Source organism: Anabas testudineus, chromosome 18 (genome assembly GCF_900324465.2).
Source record: "Anabas testudineus chromosome 18, fAnaTes1.2, whole genome shotgun sequence".
In the NCBI taxonomy this organism is placed as follows: Eukaryota; Metazoa; Chordata; class Actinopteri; order Anabantiformes; family Anabantidae; genus Anabas; species Anabas testudineus.
In genome coordinates, this window is record NC_046627.1 from 1,669,769 (window position 1) to 1,687,837 (window position 18,069).

Genomic DNA, 18,069 nt, shown 5'->3' on the forward strand with positions numbered 1-18,069 from the left:
CTTGTTAATAGTACTGGTGCTTCACTTGGAACAATACTTGATACTGTTGCTCCTCTGAAAAAGAAACTAGGAGTCAGAGGAAGTTAGTTCCATGGTACAATTCACAAATCCGTAGCTTAAAACCATGTCCTGGTTCTGCTCTCTAAATAAGTTCTGTAAGGGGACTGGACCCTAGGACCAATGTAGTGGGACCAAGCCTTCCTGTTTTCCCACTGGTCGGTCAGTGAATACTAACTATATGAGGCACCTATGACTTCAGTGTTTTTTGATGCTTCCTACAAACTTTACCTGCTGTACCTCACCTCTCTAACTGTATACAGTATTGTTGTTGTTGTTGTATTTATTATTATTATTATTATTATTATTACACTACTGATCTACTCTGTATTATTATCAGGAATCAATAAAGTCTTATTTTAAAAATAAATATGTAAAATAGGTCGACTGAGATGACTTAGTATTGGCCTTAAGTAACACTGTAAGAAATCTCGGAGTTATCTTTGATCAGGATATCTCCTTCACTTCATACATCAAAGAAATCTCTAGAACCGCCTTTTTTCACCTGAGAAACATTAGAGTTAAAATTAGGAGCATCCTGTCCCAAAGTGATGCTGAAAAACTAGTCCATGCATTTGTTACTTCCAGACTGGACTATTGTAATTCATTATTAATCGTTTGTCCCAATAACTCATTAAAAAGCCTCCAGTTAATCCAAAATGCTGCAGCCAGAGTTCTGACTGGAATTAGTAAGAGAGATCATATTTCTCCAACGTTAGCTTCTCTCCATTGGCTCCCTGTTAAATCCAGAATTGAATTTAAAATTCTTCTCCTCACTTATAAATCCCTTAATAATCAGGCTCCATCTTATCTTAAAGACCTCATAGTTCCTTATCTTCCAAGCAGAACTCTCTGTTCTCAGACTGCAGGTTAACTTGTTCATGTTGTTTTAGTCGAGACCTTTATAATTCTCTACCATTATCACTCAACCCATTATCTGTAAGCCAGTAACAGCAGGAATAACAGAGATTGGCCCATTTAGTCCTTTATTATACAGCCTAACACTAAAGAATTTAAAAGTGGCTTACCTAGTACATATTCTCACAGAGGCTTCAAGTTATGACAACGGTGGGTCCACTGGGTCACGTTCCTCAATGGGTTCCAAAGTTCCACTGGTTTGTTCCCATGTTACCATGCGTTACACAGGGTTCTACGAAGGGTTTCAAGTAGTGTCATTAAACCCGTTCAGCCAGTTCACATTACACTCAGACTGTTCCAGTTCCTCCCTCAGCAGGAAAAACACAAACCCTGAGGTAACATTAGTTTGTTCCAAAGGACTAAAAATTCCAGTTTTACCACAGTGACGTAGAGAAAACTTCAAACCAGAAGCAGCTCAATCTACAGATTCTGGTCTCAGTGAGTCAGTCCCAGCAGCAATAAACCAGTTCTGACGTCTTCAGCTGCACGGATTGGACTCTTTAATTTGTGAAGAAGCCGGGCCCCAGAGTGTCTGCTGTCACCTATCACTGCTGTAAGTCTCCCTGATGGTTCACTTCACAGTGGCATCATAATGTCTGCAGCCGGGACTAACAACAACCAGGTAGAACAGGGTTCTGGATTCCTTTGTAACGAGGTACCGCTGCTCAAATGGGTGAACTTCATTACTGTTTCCTGTTTAAAAAACAGTGATGTCATTTGTTACTTGAGGCTCTGTTGATGTTGAAGTTCCCTCATTTCATTAGTTTATTTTCTGCCATGTTTTAGAAATTGGTGTTAAGTTTTGTAGAACTTGATCTGTTCTGGTACTGAGCTACTCATCAGTATCAACAACCTGCTGTGGAGCGGAGAGTCCTCTTCTTCTCCACTTCGTCTGATTCCCCTAAAGGTTTCATTGTTTTGATTCTTTGTTTTTCTTACTATAGAAAGTTTGTTGTAATTGTTCACTGGAATAAAACTTTCTGATCAGCAGCTGATGAGTTTTGACTGAGGAGGAGTTGATTACTGTGATTAAAATGTTGATGATTTGTGAATCTGCGTCACTGCTAAAGTTGAAACTATTGAGGATGTAAATGATCACTTCTGTCTCTAAATGTTGTTTAGTGGTAAAGATACTAAAATTATCCTGTCACAGTGAATTCCTGTGTGTGCTGGGCTGCAGCTTCCTCTGCCTCCATCTAGTGGACCGATAGTAGAAGTAGAGCAGCTGACGACAGCTTCCTCTGCCTCCATCTAGTGGACTGATAGTAGAAGTAGAGCAGCTGACGGCAGCTTCCTCTGCCTCCATCTAGTGGACCGATAGTAGAAGTAGAGCAGCTGACGGCAGCTTCCTCTGCATCCGTCTAGTGGACCGATAGTAGAAGTAGAGCAGCTGACGGCAGCTTCCTCTGCCTCCGTCTAGTGGGCCGATAGTAGAAGTAGAGCAGCTTCCTCTGCCTCCGTCTAGTGGGCCGATAGTAGAAGTAGAGCAGCTTCCTCTGCCTCCGTCTAGTGGACCGATAGTAGAAGTAGAGCAGCTTCCTCTGCCTCCATCTAGTGGACCGATAGTAGAAGTAGAGCAGCTGACGGCAGCTTCCTCTGCCTCCGTCTAGTGGACCGATAGTAGAAGTAGAGCAGCTTCCTCTGCCTCCGTCTAGTGGACCGATAGTAGAAGTAGAGCAGCTTCCTCTGCCTCCGTCTAGTGGGCCGATAGTAGAAGTAGAGCAGCTTCCTCTGCCTCCGTCTAGTGGACCGATAGTAGAAGTAGAGCAGCTTCCTCTGCCTCCATCTAGTGGACCGATAGTAGAAGTAGAGCAGCTGACGACAGCTTCCTCTGCCTCCGTCTAGTGGACCGATAGTAGAAGTAGAGCAGCTTCCTCTGCCTCCATCTAGTGGACCGATAGTAGAAGTAGAGCAGCTTCCTCTGCCTCCATCTAGTGGACCGATAGTAGAAGTAGAGCAGCTGACGGCAGCTTCCTCTGCATCCGTCTAGTGGACCGATAGTAGAAGTAGAGCAGCTGACGACAGCTTCCTCTGCCTCCATCTAGTGGACTGATAGTAGAAGTAGAGCAGCTGACGACAGCTTCCTCTGCCTCCGTCTAGTGGACCGATAGTAGAAGTAGAGCAGCTGACGGCAGCTTCCTCTGCCTCCGTCTAGTGGACTGATAGTAGAAGTAGAGCAGCTTCCTCTGCCTCCATCTAGTGGACCGATAGTAGAAGTAGAGCAGCTGACGGCAGCTTCCTCTGCCTCCATCTAGTGGACCGATAGTAGAAGTAGAGCAGCTGACGACAGCTTCCTCTGCCTCCGTCTAGTGGACCGATAGTAGAAGTAGAGCAGCTGACGGCAGCTTCCTCTGCCTCCGTCTAGTGGACTGATAGTAGAAGTAGAGCAGCTTCCTCTGCCTCCATCTAGTGGACTGATAGTAGAAGTAGAGCAGCTGACGGCAGCTTCCTCTGCCTCCGTCTAGTGGACTGATAGTAGAAGTAGAGCAGCTGACGGCAGCTTCCTCTGCCTCCGTCTAGTGGACTGATAGTAGAAGTAGAGCAGCTGACGACAGCTTCCTCTGCCTCCCACTGCTGTCTGACTGCATTCAAGTGACACTGATATGAAAGAGGAAAGAAGAGCCAATCAGTGGAGGAGCAGCTGATCTTTGTCCAGGAGAAATGATGGAAAGGAGGGTTTCAGTTTTCACTACACATCAATGATTTGTGTTTCCTCTCCACATGAAGGTAGAAAGTGTGTGTGAGCTGATGTGGATGTGGATTCAGCAGCATGGATCAGTGTGAGGACAGAGAGGAGGGAGTTCCTCCCTCTAAAACCACTCTGTGTGGGGACCATGAGAGCCAGACCAAAGCTCAGAGGTGAGATGACTGAGACCATCGGACTGATTCTGTCTCCAAGTCTCATCTAGAATTGAATATTTCATCAGGACATTTTTACTATTCTTCTGATTCTATTTGAAGGAAACTTTGACTGAATATGTGAACGTCTCCAAAGTTGTTTTTCTATCAGGTCCCAACAAAGATCAGAATCTCCTGGACCAGGACCTGAACCCAGCTGTGTGTCCTTAAAGAGCGACTGGTCAAAAGAACATCCTATTCTTTTTAAACATGAACCTGACACAGAGTAAGTGAATGTGTCTATGCTGTGTTCCAACACTAGATCCTTATTCAGTGAGGGAGGCAGAGATATCTGTTGTTCAGAGCTGCTGAGACTAAACCAAAGTGACTGGTGACAGTAAAGCTTCACCACTACAGGGAGTCTCTGATTCACTGTTCACATCAAATCTGTCTTCATGGACCTTTACCTTGTGTGTGTCTCTGTGTGGACAGACATACTGTGAGCTCATTCTTGATGATTCCTCCACAGAGTGGACCAGGAGAGATCAGAGGTTCCCAGTGGTCAGTCTGTCCAGCAGCATCCAACACAGCTGGACTCCATAATTTTGGTCTGTACATGTCCAACTTCTACTTTTCCATCTGTTGTGTTCATAATAATCTCCATGCTGCACTTCTTAGACCAGTGGATCGTCAGTCTGTCCAACATGGATCTGATGTTTGGCTCCATGATTTGAGTTGGATTGTGTCATTCATATAGTTTCTGTTCCAGCTGCTGGAGGAGAACATTGTCACTTTTGTGAAGAACGAGCTGAAGAAGATCCACAAGGTTCTGAGTCCAGATTACTCTCAATGCTTAGAGAGTCAGAGGGAGGATGAGGAGGTGTTGGATGGTGAGGATGAAGAGCAGAGGAGGAGCAGCAGAGAGGCATTTGTGAAGATCACACTGAACTTCCTGAGGAGAATGAAGGAGGAGGAGCTGGCTGACTGTCTGCAGAGCAGTAAGAGGATTTCTCTAAACATTTAACATCATGGACAAATGAGACGTTTACTGAGAGCTGAAGATGTGGAGTGTTAATATGTTGAAATGTGAATTATTTAGGGTCATGAAACTGTCAAACTGTGTTTTCATTAGAAATGATATTGATCATGTTTTTGTGGTTTCCTTCAGGAACTTCAGCTGCAGTTTGTCAGCGTGAACTTAAATCTAATCTGAAGAAGAAGTTCCAGTGTGTGTTTGAGGGGATCGCGAAAGCAGGAAACCCAACCCTTCTGAACCAGATCTACACAGAGCTCTACATCACAGAGGGAGGGACTGGAGAGGTCAATGATGAACATGAGGTCAGACAGATTGAAACAGCATCCAGGAAACCAGACAGACCAGAAACAACCATCAGACAAGAAGACATCTTTAAAGGCTCACCTGGAAGAGAGGAACCAATCAGAACAGTGATGACAAAGGGAGTGGCTGGCATTGGGAAAACAGTCTTAACACAGAAGTTCACTCTGGACTGGGCTGAAGACAAAGCCAACCAGGACATACAGTTCACATTTCCATTGACCTTCAGAGAGCTGAATGTGCTGAAAGAGAGAAAGTTCAGCTTGGTGGAACTTGTTCATCACTTCTTTACTGAAACCAAAGAAGCAGGAATCTGCAGGTTTGAAGAGTTCCAGGTTGTGTTTATCTTGGACGGTCTGGATGAGTCTCGACTTCCTCTGGACTTCCACAACAATCAGGTCCTGACTGATGTTACAGAGTCCACCTCAGTGGATGTGCTGCTGACAAACCTGATCAGGGGGAACCTGCTTCCCTCTGCTCGCCTCTGGATAACCACACGACCTGCAGCAGCCAATCAGATCCCTCCTGAGTGTGTTGACATGGTGACAGAGGTCAGAGGGTTCACTGACCCACAGAAGGAGGAGTACTTCAGGAAGAGGTTCAGAGATGAGGAGCAGGCCAGAAGAATCATCTCCCACATCAAGACATCACGAAGCCTCCACATCATGTGTCACATCCCAGTCTTCTGTTGGATCACTGCTACAGTTCTGGAGGATGTGTTGAAAACCAGAGAGGGAGGAGAGCTGCCCAAGACCCTGACTCAGATGTACATCCACTTCCTGGTGGTTCAGTCCAAAGTGAAGAACATCAAGTATGATGGAGGAGCTGAGACAGATCCACACTGGAGTCCAGAGAGCAGGAAGATGATTGAGTCTCTGGGAAAACTGGCTTTTGAGCAGCTGCAGAAAGGAAACCTGATCTTCTATGAATCTGACCTGACAGAGTGTGGCATCGATATCAGAGCAGCCTCAGTGTACTCAGGAGTGTTCACACAGATCTTTAAAGAGGAGAGAGGACTGTACCAGGACAAGGTGTTCTGCTTCATCCATCTGAGTGTTCAGGAGTTTCTGGCTGCTCTTCATGTCCATCTGACCTTCATCAACTCTGGAGTCAATCTGCTGTCTGAAAAACAGTCAACTTCTCTGAGGTCTAAACTGTTTAGACCCGAACTTATATTTCTCCACCATAGTGCTGTGGACAAGGCCGTACAGAGTCCAAATGGACACCTGGACTTGTTTCTCCGCTTTTTGCTCGGTCTTTCACTGGAGACCAATCAGACTCTGCTACGAGGTCTGCAGACAGAGACAGGAAGTAACTCAAAAAACAGTCAGGAAACAACTGAGTACATCAAGCAGAAAATCAGAGAGACTCCCTCAGCAGAGAAAAGCATCAACCTGTTCCACTGCCTGAATGAACTGAATGATCGTTCTCTAGTGGAGGAGATCCAACAGTACCTGGACTCAGGAAGTCTCTCCACATATAAACTGTCTCCTGCTCAGTGGTCAGCTCTGCTCTTCATGTTGGTGTCATCAGGAAAAGATCTGGACGTGTTTGATTCATTTAAGTACTCTTCACACTTTTCAGAGGAGGATCTTCAGTTTGTGCTGGGAGTCGTCAAAGTCTCCAAGAAAGTAGTGTAAGTGTAAAGATAGTGGAATTTATTCATCATTAAATCTACTACAGCTAATGTATTTCAACAATATCATGTATTGCAACGTATTTTATTATATCTTAATACAAATTTTGTATTGACCTGCAGGATTCAGGAGTGAAGCTTCTGTCTGCTGGACTGGAGAATCCACACTGTAAACTGGAAACTCTCAGGTCAGCTTAAATTTAAGTTTTAAATAACTCTGCTGATATGAGAAACACAAACAGTTTAAACTTTCTAATGTCACAAGTTTTAAGTTGCAGAAGTTTTTCATCAGTATTTTACAATATATAAAATAACATTTTTTTTCTTGTCTTATTTTATTTCATTGAGTCTTAAAGGTGATTACAGTTTATCTGAAATGCTGTCATCTGATTCATGACTGTTTTTCAGACTGAGTGGCTGTGAACTCTCAGAGAGAAGCTGTGAATCTCTGTCCTCAGTTCTCAGCTCCCAGTCCTGTAGTCTGAGAGAACTGGACCTGAGTAACAACGACCTGCAAGATTTAGGAGTGAAGCTTCTGTCTGCTAGACTGGAGAATCCACACTGTAAACTGGAAACTCTCAGGTCATTAAGTACATTATAAATGTAAATGTATATTTTTATGCAGCAGTTTTATATGACCTGATCTTCTTCAAAGTCAAAAAAATAAACCATAGACAGACATGTAGCTCATGTAGGAGTGCATGATGTTGGTTTGTACAAATACCACCTTCACCAAGTCTCCTGTGTGTTGTTCTGTGTGTCTGCAGACTGTCAGGCTGTCTGATCACAGAGGAAGGCTGTGCTTCTCTGGCCTCAGCTCTGAGCTCCAACCCCTCCCATCTGAGAGAGCTGGACCTGAGCTACAATCATCCAGGAGACTCAGGGGTGAAGCTGCTGTCTGCTGGACTGGAGGATCCACACTGGAGACTGGACACTCTCAGGCATGGAGAGGCCTGCTGCAGCCACAGACAATCTAATCGATTAAATTATATATTAAGTGATTATGCAGAAGTTGAGGACGTGAGATGTAACCGTCCTGTATTCCTCTGAGGTACCTGGTTGCTCCACTAGGTGATGCTAAAAAAGCCAAGAGAAAAAGCCCAATACAGGCAGCCTTATCCAACTTCTATATAGAGTTTTTATCCACAGAATGACAGTGAATGAATATCAGAGGATTGAATCAGGTCACAGCATCATGTCTCTGTCTCCTCAAATATGATTGAAGCATCTTCACCTTCCTGAGATCCTGATCTCGTCATGATGAGATCTTGTGTCATATATAGGAGACAGTAAATCAGAACTAGAACATGTTCATTTCATCATTACAATCTGTCAAAGAGGAAAAACTCCTCGTTGTTCCCAGTTGAAGAATTAGTTTGTGATTGAATGTTTTTCTCCTCAAACTCCTGTTTTCACTTTCTGTCTCTGGCTGCTCCAACAAATCTGACACCAAATCAGATGAAGCCACAAAGTCTGTGTGTAATGATCAATATCCAGTAGCTGGAGGTGAACTAGACTTCCTCTGAACACAGGACAACGTCTGAAGCTCAGCTGAGTTCAGTCCACAGACATTAGAGAGAGGAAAACACACACACAGAGTCCATGTATGTGGAGCTGAGCCTCTTGGACTTTGCTCTCCAGTTTCCTGCTTCAGCTGCAGTTTGTCAGCGTGAACTTAAATCTAATCTGAAGAAGAAGTTCCAGTGTGTGTTTGAGGGGATCGCGAAAGCAGGAAACCCAACCCTTCTGAACCAGATCTACACAGAGCTCTACATCACAGAGGGAGGGACTGGAGAGGTCAATGATGAACATGAGGTCAGACAGATTGAAACAGCATCCAGGAAACCAGATAGACCAGAAACAACCATCAGACAAGAAGACATCTTTAAAGGCTCACCTGGAAGAGAGGAACCAATCAGAACAGTGATGACAAAGGGAGTGGCTGGCATTGGGAAAACAGTCTTAACACAGAAGTTCACTCTGGACTGGGCTGAAGACAAAGCCAACCAGGACATACAGTTCACATTTCCATTGACCTTCAGAGAGCTGAATGTGCTGAAAGAGAGAAAGTTCAGCTTGGTGGAACTTGTTCATCACTTCTTTACTGAAACCAAAGAAGCAGGAATCTGCAGGTTTGAAGAGTTCCAGGTTGTGTTTATCTTGGACGGTCTGGATGAGTCTCGACTTCCTCTGGACTTCCACAACAATCAGGTCCTGACTGATGTTACAGAGTCCACCTCAGTGGATGTGCTGCTGACAAACCTGATCAGGGGGAACCTGCTTCCCTCTGCTCGCCTCTGGATAACCACACGACCTGCAGCAGCCAATCAGATCCCTCCTGAGTGTGTTGACATGGTGACAGAGGTCAGAGGGTTCACTGACCCACAGAAGGAGGAGTACTTCAGGAAGAGGTTCAGAGATGAGGAGCAGGCCAGAAGAATCATCTCCCACATCAAGACATCACGAAGCCTCCACATCATGTGTCACATCCCAGTCTTCTGTTGGATCACGGCTACAGTTCTGGAGGATGTGTTGAAAACCAGAGAGGGAGGAGAGCTGCCCAAGACCCTGACTCAGATGTACATCCACTTCCTGGTGGTTCAGTCCAAAGTGAAGAACATCAAGTATGATGGAGGAGCTGAGACAGATCCACACTGGAGTCCAGAGAGCAGGAAGATGATTGAGTCTCTGGGAAAACTGGCTTTTGAGCAGCTGCAGAAAGGAAACCTGATCTTCTATGAATCTGACCTGACAGAGTGTGGCATCGATATCAGAGCAGCCTCAGTGTACTCAGGAGTGTTCACACAGATCTTTAAAGAGGAGAGAGGACTGTACCAGGACAAGGTGTTCTGCTTCATCCATCTGAGTGTTCAGGAGTTTCTGGCTGCTCTTCATGTCCATCTGACCTTCATCAACTCTGGAGTCAATCTGCTGTCTGAAAAACAGTCAACTTCTCTGAGGTCTAAACTGTTTAGACCCGAACTTATATTTCTCCACCATAGTGCTGTGGACAAGGCCGTACAGAGTCCAAATGGACACCTGGACTTGTTTCTCCGCTTTTTGCTCGGTCTTTCACTGGAGACCAATCAGACTCTGCTACGAGGTCTGCAGACAGAGACAGGAAGTAACTCAAAAAACAGTCAGGAAACAACTGAGTACATCAAGCAGAAAATCAGAGAGACTCCCTCAGCAGAGAAAAGCATCAACCTGTTCCACTGCCTGAATGAACTGAATGATCGTTCTCTAGTGGAGGAGATCCAACAGTACCTGGACTCAGGAAGTCTCTCCACATATAAACTGTCTCCTGCTCAGTGGTCAGCTCTGCTCTTCATGTTGGTGTCATCAGGAAAAGATCTGGACGTGTTTGATTCATTTAAGTACTCTTCACACTTTTCAGAGGAGGATCTTCAGTTTGTGCTGGGAGTCGTCAAAGTCTCCAAGAAAGTAGTGTAAGTGTAAAGATAGTGGAATTTATTCATCATTAAATCTACTACAGCTAATGTATTTCAACAATATCATGTATTGCAACGTATTTTATTATATCTTAATACAAATTTTGTATTGACCTGCAGGATTCAGGAGTGAAGCTTCTGTCTGCTGGACTGGAGAATCCACACTGTAAACTGGAAACTCTCAGGTCAGCTTAAATTTAAGTTTTAAATAACTCTGCTGATATGAGAAACACAAACAGTTTAAACTTTCTAATGTCACAAGTTTAAGTTGCAGAAGTTTTTCATCAGTATTTTACAATATATAAATAACATTTTTTTTCTTGTCTTATTTTATTTCATTGAGTCTTAAAGGTGATTACAGTTTATCTGAAATGCTGTCATCTGATTCATGACTGTTTTTCAGACTGAGTGGCTGTGAACTCTCAGAGAGAAGCTGTGAATCTCTGTCCTCAGTTCTCAGCTCCCAGTCCTGTAGTCTGAGAGAACTGGACCTGAGTAACAACGACCTGCAAGATTTAGGAGTGAAGCTTCTGTCTGCTAGACTGGAGAATCCACACTGTAAACTGGAAACTCTCAGGTCATTAAGTACATTATAAATGTAAATGTATATTTTTATGCAGCAGTTTTATATGACCTGATCTTCTTCAAAGTCAAAAAAATAAACCATAGACAGACATGTAGCTCATGTAGGAGTGCATGATGTTGGTTTGTACAAATACCACCTTCACCAAGTCTCCTGTGTGTTGTTCTGTGTGTCTGCAGACTGTCAGGCTGTCTGATCACAGAGGAAGGCTGTGCTTCTCTGGCCTCAGCTCTGAGCTCCAACCCCTCCCATCTGAGAGAGCTGGACCTGAGCTACAATCATCCAGGAGACTCAGGGGTGAAGCTGCTGTCTGCTGGACTGGAGGATCCACACTGGAGACTGGACACTCTCAGGCATGGAGAGGCCTGCTGCAGCCACAGACAATCTAATCGATTAAATTATATATTAAGTGATTATGCAGAAGTTGAGGACGTGAGATGTAACCGTCCTGTATTCCTCTGAGGTACCTGGTTGCTCCACTAGGTGATGCTAAAAAGCCAAGAGAAAAAGCCCAATACAGGCAGCCTTATCCAACTTCTATATAGAGTTTTTATCCACAGAATGACAGTGAATGAATATCAGAGGATTGAATCAGGTCACAGCATCATGTCTCTGTCTCCTCAAATAGTGATGATTGAAGCATCTTCACCTTCCTGAGAATCTGATCTCGTCATGATGAGATCTTGTGTCATATATAGGAGACAGTAAATCAGAACTAGAACATGTTCATTTCATCATTACAATCTGTCAAAGAGGAAAAACTCCTCGTTGTTCCCAGTTGAAGAATTAGTTTGTGATTGAATGTTTTTCTCCTCAAACTCCTGTTTTCACTTTCTGTCTCTGGCTGCTCCAACAAATCTGACACCAAATCAGATGAAGCCACAAAGTCTGTGTGTAATGATCAATATCCAGTAGCTGGAGGTGAACTAGACTTCCTCTGAACACAGGACAACGTCTGAAGCTCAGCTGAGTTCAGTCCACAGACATTAGAGAGAGGAAAACACACACACAGAGTCCATGTATGTGGAGCTGAGCCTCTTGGACTTTGCTCTCCAGTTTCCTGCTTCCTGTGGTGTCACATTAGTTTGTCTGGTGACAGAGTGAGACTCTGACACCAAAACTGCTGTGAACTAGAGAATTGAAATCTTTCCTCCATGTCACCTCTCTGCTCCGTAGAATTCCAAGATAAGGACTCCAAATCCTTAGTTGTTTGCTGAATGTCCATCCCTACATACAAGCCTCCATTAGAACAGAACCAGAACGCACTGTGTGTATGAGAGCCATGTAATGTCCATGTGTGCATGCTGAAAGAGAATGTGCTGCTCTGACCCCCCTCCTCCTTTCAGGGTGGAGCCTGGTGGAGTCCGATGGTTGAGACCAGGTCTGAGGAAGTGTAAGTGTGTTTTTAATGAGACTGATGAAAACAAAGCAGCAACATTCAACCATCTTCAAACTGTCACATCACTCCTTCAAATCCCTGATGTCATGAGTCCTCATCAAACTGATGATAGATTAATAACTGCAGCTGGATTGTGTCTTGTTCTCTCCATCAGATTTCTGTCAACTCACCATCGACACAAACACAGTGAACAGAAAACTACGACTGTCTGACAACAACAGGAAGGTGACATATGAGGAGTAGGATCAGTCATATCCTGATCATCCAGACAGATTTGACTGGTGTCAGCTGCTGTGTAGTAATGGTCTGACTGGTCGCTGTTACTGGGAGGTTGAGTGGAGCGGAGAGATCGATATGATATGATATGATATGAGTTACAGAGGAATCTGAAGTAAAGGAGACTTTAATAACTGTGCCTTTGGATGGAACGATCAGTCCTGGAATCTGAGCTGCTCTGATGTTAGTGGTAACTCTGTTCTTCACAATAACAGCGTAACATCCATCTCCTCCTCTGTGTCTAACAGAGTATCAGTGTATGTGGACTGTCCTGCTGGGACTCTGTCCTTCTACAGAGTCTCCTCTGACAAACTGATCCACCTCCACACCTTCAACACCACATTCACTGAACCTCTTTATCCTGGGTTTGGGTTCTTGTCCTTTGGTTCCTCAGTGTCTCTGTGTTCAGTGTAGTACTGAGAGTGTCGTCCTGTCAGACGACAGGTTAGTTGGTTAGTTTTTGAAGTTGTTTAATTGAAGTTAGTTAAAACATGAACAGTATAGAACGTGAAGTGGTTTTTGATCTAGAAAATGTTTTGCTTTGTTTAATGTAAAATGGATCTTCATCCTTTAGTTTGTACTTGATTTATTTGTGATTTCAAGTGATTCTTCATGATTACCCCAAGAAATGTATTTTCCTGAACTCTTTCAATGTCAACTTCATATGTCTGTTTATGCATCTGAGTTTATATTACTTTCCAAATTCATGATTTTAGTTTTGTTCAAGTTTAAAGATTATTCCCATGAAACCAAATTTAAATTTATTATTTTCCTTTGTGATGTCTTTCTGTAATTTTTGTTAAATCTTCACCAGAACAGAAAATATTTGCATAAACTGCAAATAATACCAACTTTAACGATCTAGACACTTTGCACATTTCATTGATTTATAAAATGAACAGTTTGGGGCCCAGAACTGACCCCTGGGGTACGCCACATGCAATGTGTTAAGACACATATCGCAAGAGTTTCCCAGTGTCACCGGCTGACAGCAGTTTGTGAAACTGAGTTACCCTAATAATTAAGGTAACTCTTAACCCACTCTAATACTGTCTTCCTGATCTCATATCTTTCCACTAATATTATGTCATGGTCAATTGTATCGAAATCATTTTTAAGATGATTGAATACTCTCACAGCAGATTTCTTTTGATCTATATCAGTTGTGATTTCCTCTACTAATTCCATTATTGCCAGTGATGTAGATCAGTTTGTTCTGAATCCATTTTGACTGTCAGTGAGTAACTGGAGCTTTTCTAAGAATGGATCTGATCTATTGTTGAAAGGTTTTCCAGGATTTTGGAAAATTGTGGAAGTGAAGAGACAGGTCTGTAGTTTGTGAAGTGGTGGTTGATCCCAGTTTTGTTACAAGGTAGAACTTTAGTCATTTACATTTAGTTTGGAAATAAACCTGTTTGGAATGATAAGTTACATATGTATGTTAATGGTTTGAAATCCTGTCAATGACCGTTTTTACTAACGTCATATCAGTGTCATTGAAATCAGTAGATTTTTATCATATAAGGGTTTAAAATCTTTAAGAATGTGTCTTGTTAATGTCTTTTTCTTGATATACTGTGTTCCAGCTCTGAACCAGTAGCTCATTCTTTAGTGTGTTAATGTCCTCTGTCCTCACTCGTCTCTACTCGGTTTGCTTGTCTGCTTTAATTTTCCTGTAATTGTAATTATAGACTATAAAAACTGGTGTAGTGAAAATGTTTTGTTAGGTCAAGAGACAACAAACAAACTAGCCCAGGGAAAGAAAAGTCACAGAAAGGACAACCTTTTGATCAGGTATACTCAAAACACCATCTGTGTATTTACAACCCTTAAGAATGAAAGGGATGATCAATGACATGAGATATCAGATCTTCAGGACATGTGATAAGACATTTGGTATTGTATTTGTGTGGGGGTTGTTTTCTTTGTGCCTATAAAAGTGGAACTGTAGAAGACAAAGTCAGAGAACACTGGTGATGTCTTCTCTCCATGCTGCATGTAGTAAACCTGAAATGAATCCTCACGCTGTCGTCTTAGTTTTTATTTCTTGTGAGAAATTTCCACGACACTGGCAGATGGTCACTAATGTCATTTATTAATAGTTAGTTTATCACATCAATATTAAAGTCTCCACATATAAAACTGATTTATGGTCTTTTGGGAAACATACCCTCCATCCAGTCCTTGAAACCTTCACTTTTTGAACCTGCCGCTCTATAACTGACAGTTCTGTTTTTCTTTGTGTCCATGTTGATTTCTGTTGTTATACATTCTGGTAAATTATCCACCACAGCAGTCGTACTTTCCAGTGCTTTAAAGTTCTGAGTTTTATCCACACGGACAAAACCTGTGGTCAGTGTGGACCAAAACCGGCCGCCGAGGAAAAAACATCAAAACCTTGTTGGGTCCTGTTTTTTCTACCTGCTGCAGCTGTTTCCATCTGGAAAAGTCCAAATGCTGTGTTTACTTTGACTTGGTCTGTAAAAAACCTCAGTGGGCACAATTTTCTTGATTTGGATTTTCTGAGTCGTTGCTGGAAGATGAGAGGAAGTTGACTCTCAGTCGATGTGAAGCCCTGACTCAGGAAAACAAAATGATGTCAACCCCAAACCTACAGGTAACCACATCATGTGACCTTCTATAAAGGAAATGAAGCAGACTGTTTGAAACAGCTGATCAGTAAACTCAGTAGTTAAAATACAGTCAGTCCATGTTAATGATGCATTTAGAAACCTGAACTGTGTCACAGCCTCTTTTCACTCACTTGTTTTATCTGTATTTGTGAAAGACATGTTGTTTTTATGTTTGTTTTACAATACTAGTTTTTTATGAGACAAGTTCCAGATCATTGAGATAAATACACTCACAGTGATGTCAGACAGACACATAAAGGATTCAAATATCTGCAATCAGAGGTTTTTAGTTAGAAGGAAGGAGTTTCATTAAAACCACATCTGAAACTGAAATTATCTCCAGTAGCATGACAGAATTTAAATTTACATAGAGTGGCGTCAAACCACAGCACTTTGTACAGCAAATGGTTCTTTGTTGTCTCCTATGACACAGGCAGCCTGAGACCACTTCAGAGTTTTAGATTAGTCCAGTGCCTAGGTTTGTTATCAGGTTTTCTAGCTCAGATTTATCTGTTCTGTAGTGTTGATCAAGTAAAATGTGAATAATAATAATGACTGAAATGAAATAAACCTTCTTAGTGGATTTAAGGAAACTCAGACATTCAGTGTCTGAATCATCTTGTTTCCTTTTGACAAGTCAAAGACTCACTGCTGCTTCTCATCTGCAGGTACCAACAAGGATGGAGGAGAAAAGGATGGAGGAGACAAGGGTGGAGTACATCTTAGACTGCTGGTCCCTCTCATGGTTGTTGTTGTGCGTCTTATTAATGGTGTTGCTTTTTGGACTTTTAGGAAATGTAAATTTCACACAAAAAAAACCTTCCTCCTGATAAAACTGTCGTTCAGCAGCAGGTGTGAAAAGTCTCTGGTCTCTAAACGCTGTTGATCATTATGTTCTTCTCTATGTGCTGTGAACTATTTGACCAGCATTAAACTAAAGTTTCTTCTAACCATTAACTGCTCACACCAGCCCCACGTTACCAGTCCCACTGTAATAAACAGCAGCTGTTGATGATCACTGAGACGTTCATTAGTCTTTAATAAGAGGATGAAACCTGCTTGTTCTTCTCTGTCTGTGTTAAATCATCATCAACAAACAGAAGCTGCATCAAAAGCAACAAAAGCACCATGAACCTGCTCAAACTGTAGCTCTGCCTTTTTACATTATCAACATTTAGTTTGTTTTGGAGTTGTGTTCCAGAGCCCAGACTGTGTGTGGAAGTGAGCCCGACTATTTCGAGCCGGTACCGCTCAACCTCCAACACAAGTTCAGGCTCCTTTCCACCCAGTGAGGTGACATTCCATTCCATGTCCCAGTCGCCAGATTCCTTGTCCAGGGATTGGGTCGTCGAGGCACCTCCCCACGGCTGCCACCCAATCCACAATGCACCGACCCCCTATGCTCCTTCCTGCGGGTGGTGGGCCTACTGGAAGTCGGTCCACGTCGCTCCTTCGGGCTGAGCCCGGCCGGGTCACCCTCCAGGTTGGGGGGGAGATCATCCCTCAAGTGGAGGAGTTTAAGTATCTTGGGGTCTTGTTCACGAGTGAGGCCCCGGATAAGCCGATGAGAGTGAATGAATGAATAGTTTGTTTTGATTTGTATTAAAGGATGTTTCCACAGTTCCATGATTTCAGTGTAAACACTTTGAATATTCAGTAAAATTACATATTTGAACAAAACACAGAAGAAAACAGCTGCTAACAATGTTCATCAGAGCAGATCTGAATAAAATGGGAACAGAGTTAAAGTTCAGTGTTGAATTTAGACCAAGTGTGAATCAGCAGAATGATGTGAAAACCATCAGCAGGAAAAGACAAACAAGAAAACTCCACTGGAGGCAGTGAACGCATCACAAACAAAGAACTGTTGGCACAGCCTGTTAGTCTGAGTCAACTCTTTCAGGAGGAAAATGGAACAAAGCCTTCAAAGCAGAAAGACCAGGGAAGTGTGGAGGGGCACGAGGACCATCACTGGATACAAGTCCAGCAGTCTGGTGAGCGGTGACCAAACTGTGGACAATTGTTTGGTTAATTATTTTTATTTCAATCGATTCCAGGCTGAGCCTCAGAACCCCCTGCTATTTACTACCCACTCCTCAGTCCCTCCCCCACACAACCCCAAACAAATGATTTCAGCTGAGCAGGTAGCAGGTTGCTTCCTGAAGTCGACATTGACCTCTTTGGTTTTCAGGGCTAGGTTATTCTCTGAACACCAAGTTTCCAGCTTCAGGACCTCTTCTCTGTATGATGCTTCATCACCCCCCGAGATGAGTCTGACCACTGTGGTGTCATCAGCAAACTTCACTATGAGGTTTCTGTTGTGGGACGGACTACAGTCATGGGTGTAGAGACAGTACAGGAAGGGGCTCAGCACGCAGCCCTGTCAGGAGCCAAGGTGGGGACAGGTGGGGGCCAAGTCTCACAGTCTGGGACCAGTTTGTGAGGAAGTCTTTGAACCAGGCACATGTAAGTGGGGGGAAGCCAAGAATGTCCAGTTTCCTCATGAGTATGTCAGGAATGATTGTATTGAAGCTGAGCTGAAGTCCAAGAAGAGCATCCGTGCACAGGTCTGCTGCTGCTCCAGGTCTGCTGCTGCTCCAGGTCTGCTCCTGCTCCAGGTCTGCTGCTGCTCCAGGTCTGCTGCTGCTCCAGGTCTGCTGCTGCTCCAGGTCTGCTTCGCTCCAGGTCTGCTGCTGCTCCAGGTCTGCTGCTGCTCCAGGTCTGCTGCTGCTCCAGGTCTGCTGCTGCTCCAGGTCTGCTTCGCTCCAGGTCTGCTCCTGCTCCAGGTCTGCTGCTGCTCCAGGTCTGCTGGTGCTCCAGGTCTGCTCCTGCTCCAGGTCTGCTGCTGCTCCAGGTCTGCTCCTGCTCCAGGTCTGCTGCTGCTCCAGGTCTGCTGCTGCTCCAGGTCTGCTTCGCTCCAGGCTGCTGCTGCTCCAGGTCT

The 18,069-nt window shown here is 43.6% G+C and overlaps 2 protein-coding genes and 1 long non-coding RNA gene across 3 annotated transcripts in view; all 3 read left to right on the forward strand.

The window, feature by feature from the left end:
• The window catches only part of LOC113155740 (butyrophilin subfamily 2 member A1-like), a 121,479-nt gene that overhangs the window by 44,292 nt on the left and 59,118 nt on the right, over positions 1 to 18,069 (forward strand). The window lies entirely within an intron of this gene.
• LOC113168409 lies at positions 3,794 to 4,394 on the forward strand. Its single transcript, XR_003299408.1, has 3 exons — positions 3,794 to 3,834; positions 3,986 to 4,099; positions 4,343 to 4,394. It is a non-coding gene; the product is annotated as an uncharacterized LOC113168409 (long non-coding RNA).
• The window catches only part of LOC117153107, a 135,096-nt gene continuing 124,516 nt past the window's right edge, over positions 7,490 to 18,069 (forward strand). Inside the window, 3 exon segments of the mRNA XM_033326732.1 lie at positions 7,490 to 7,495; positions 8,454 to 10,234; positions 10,641 to 10,814. Coding sequence (XP_033182623.1) covers positions 7,490 to 7,495; positions 8,454 to 10,234; positions 10,641 to 10,814 — 1,961 coding nt within the window.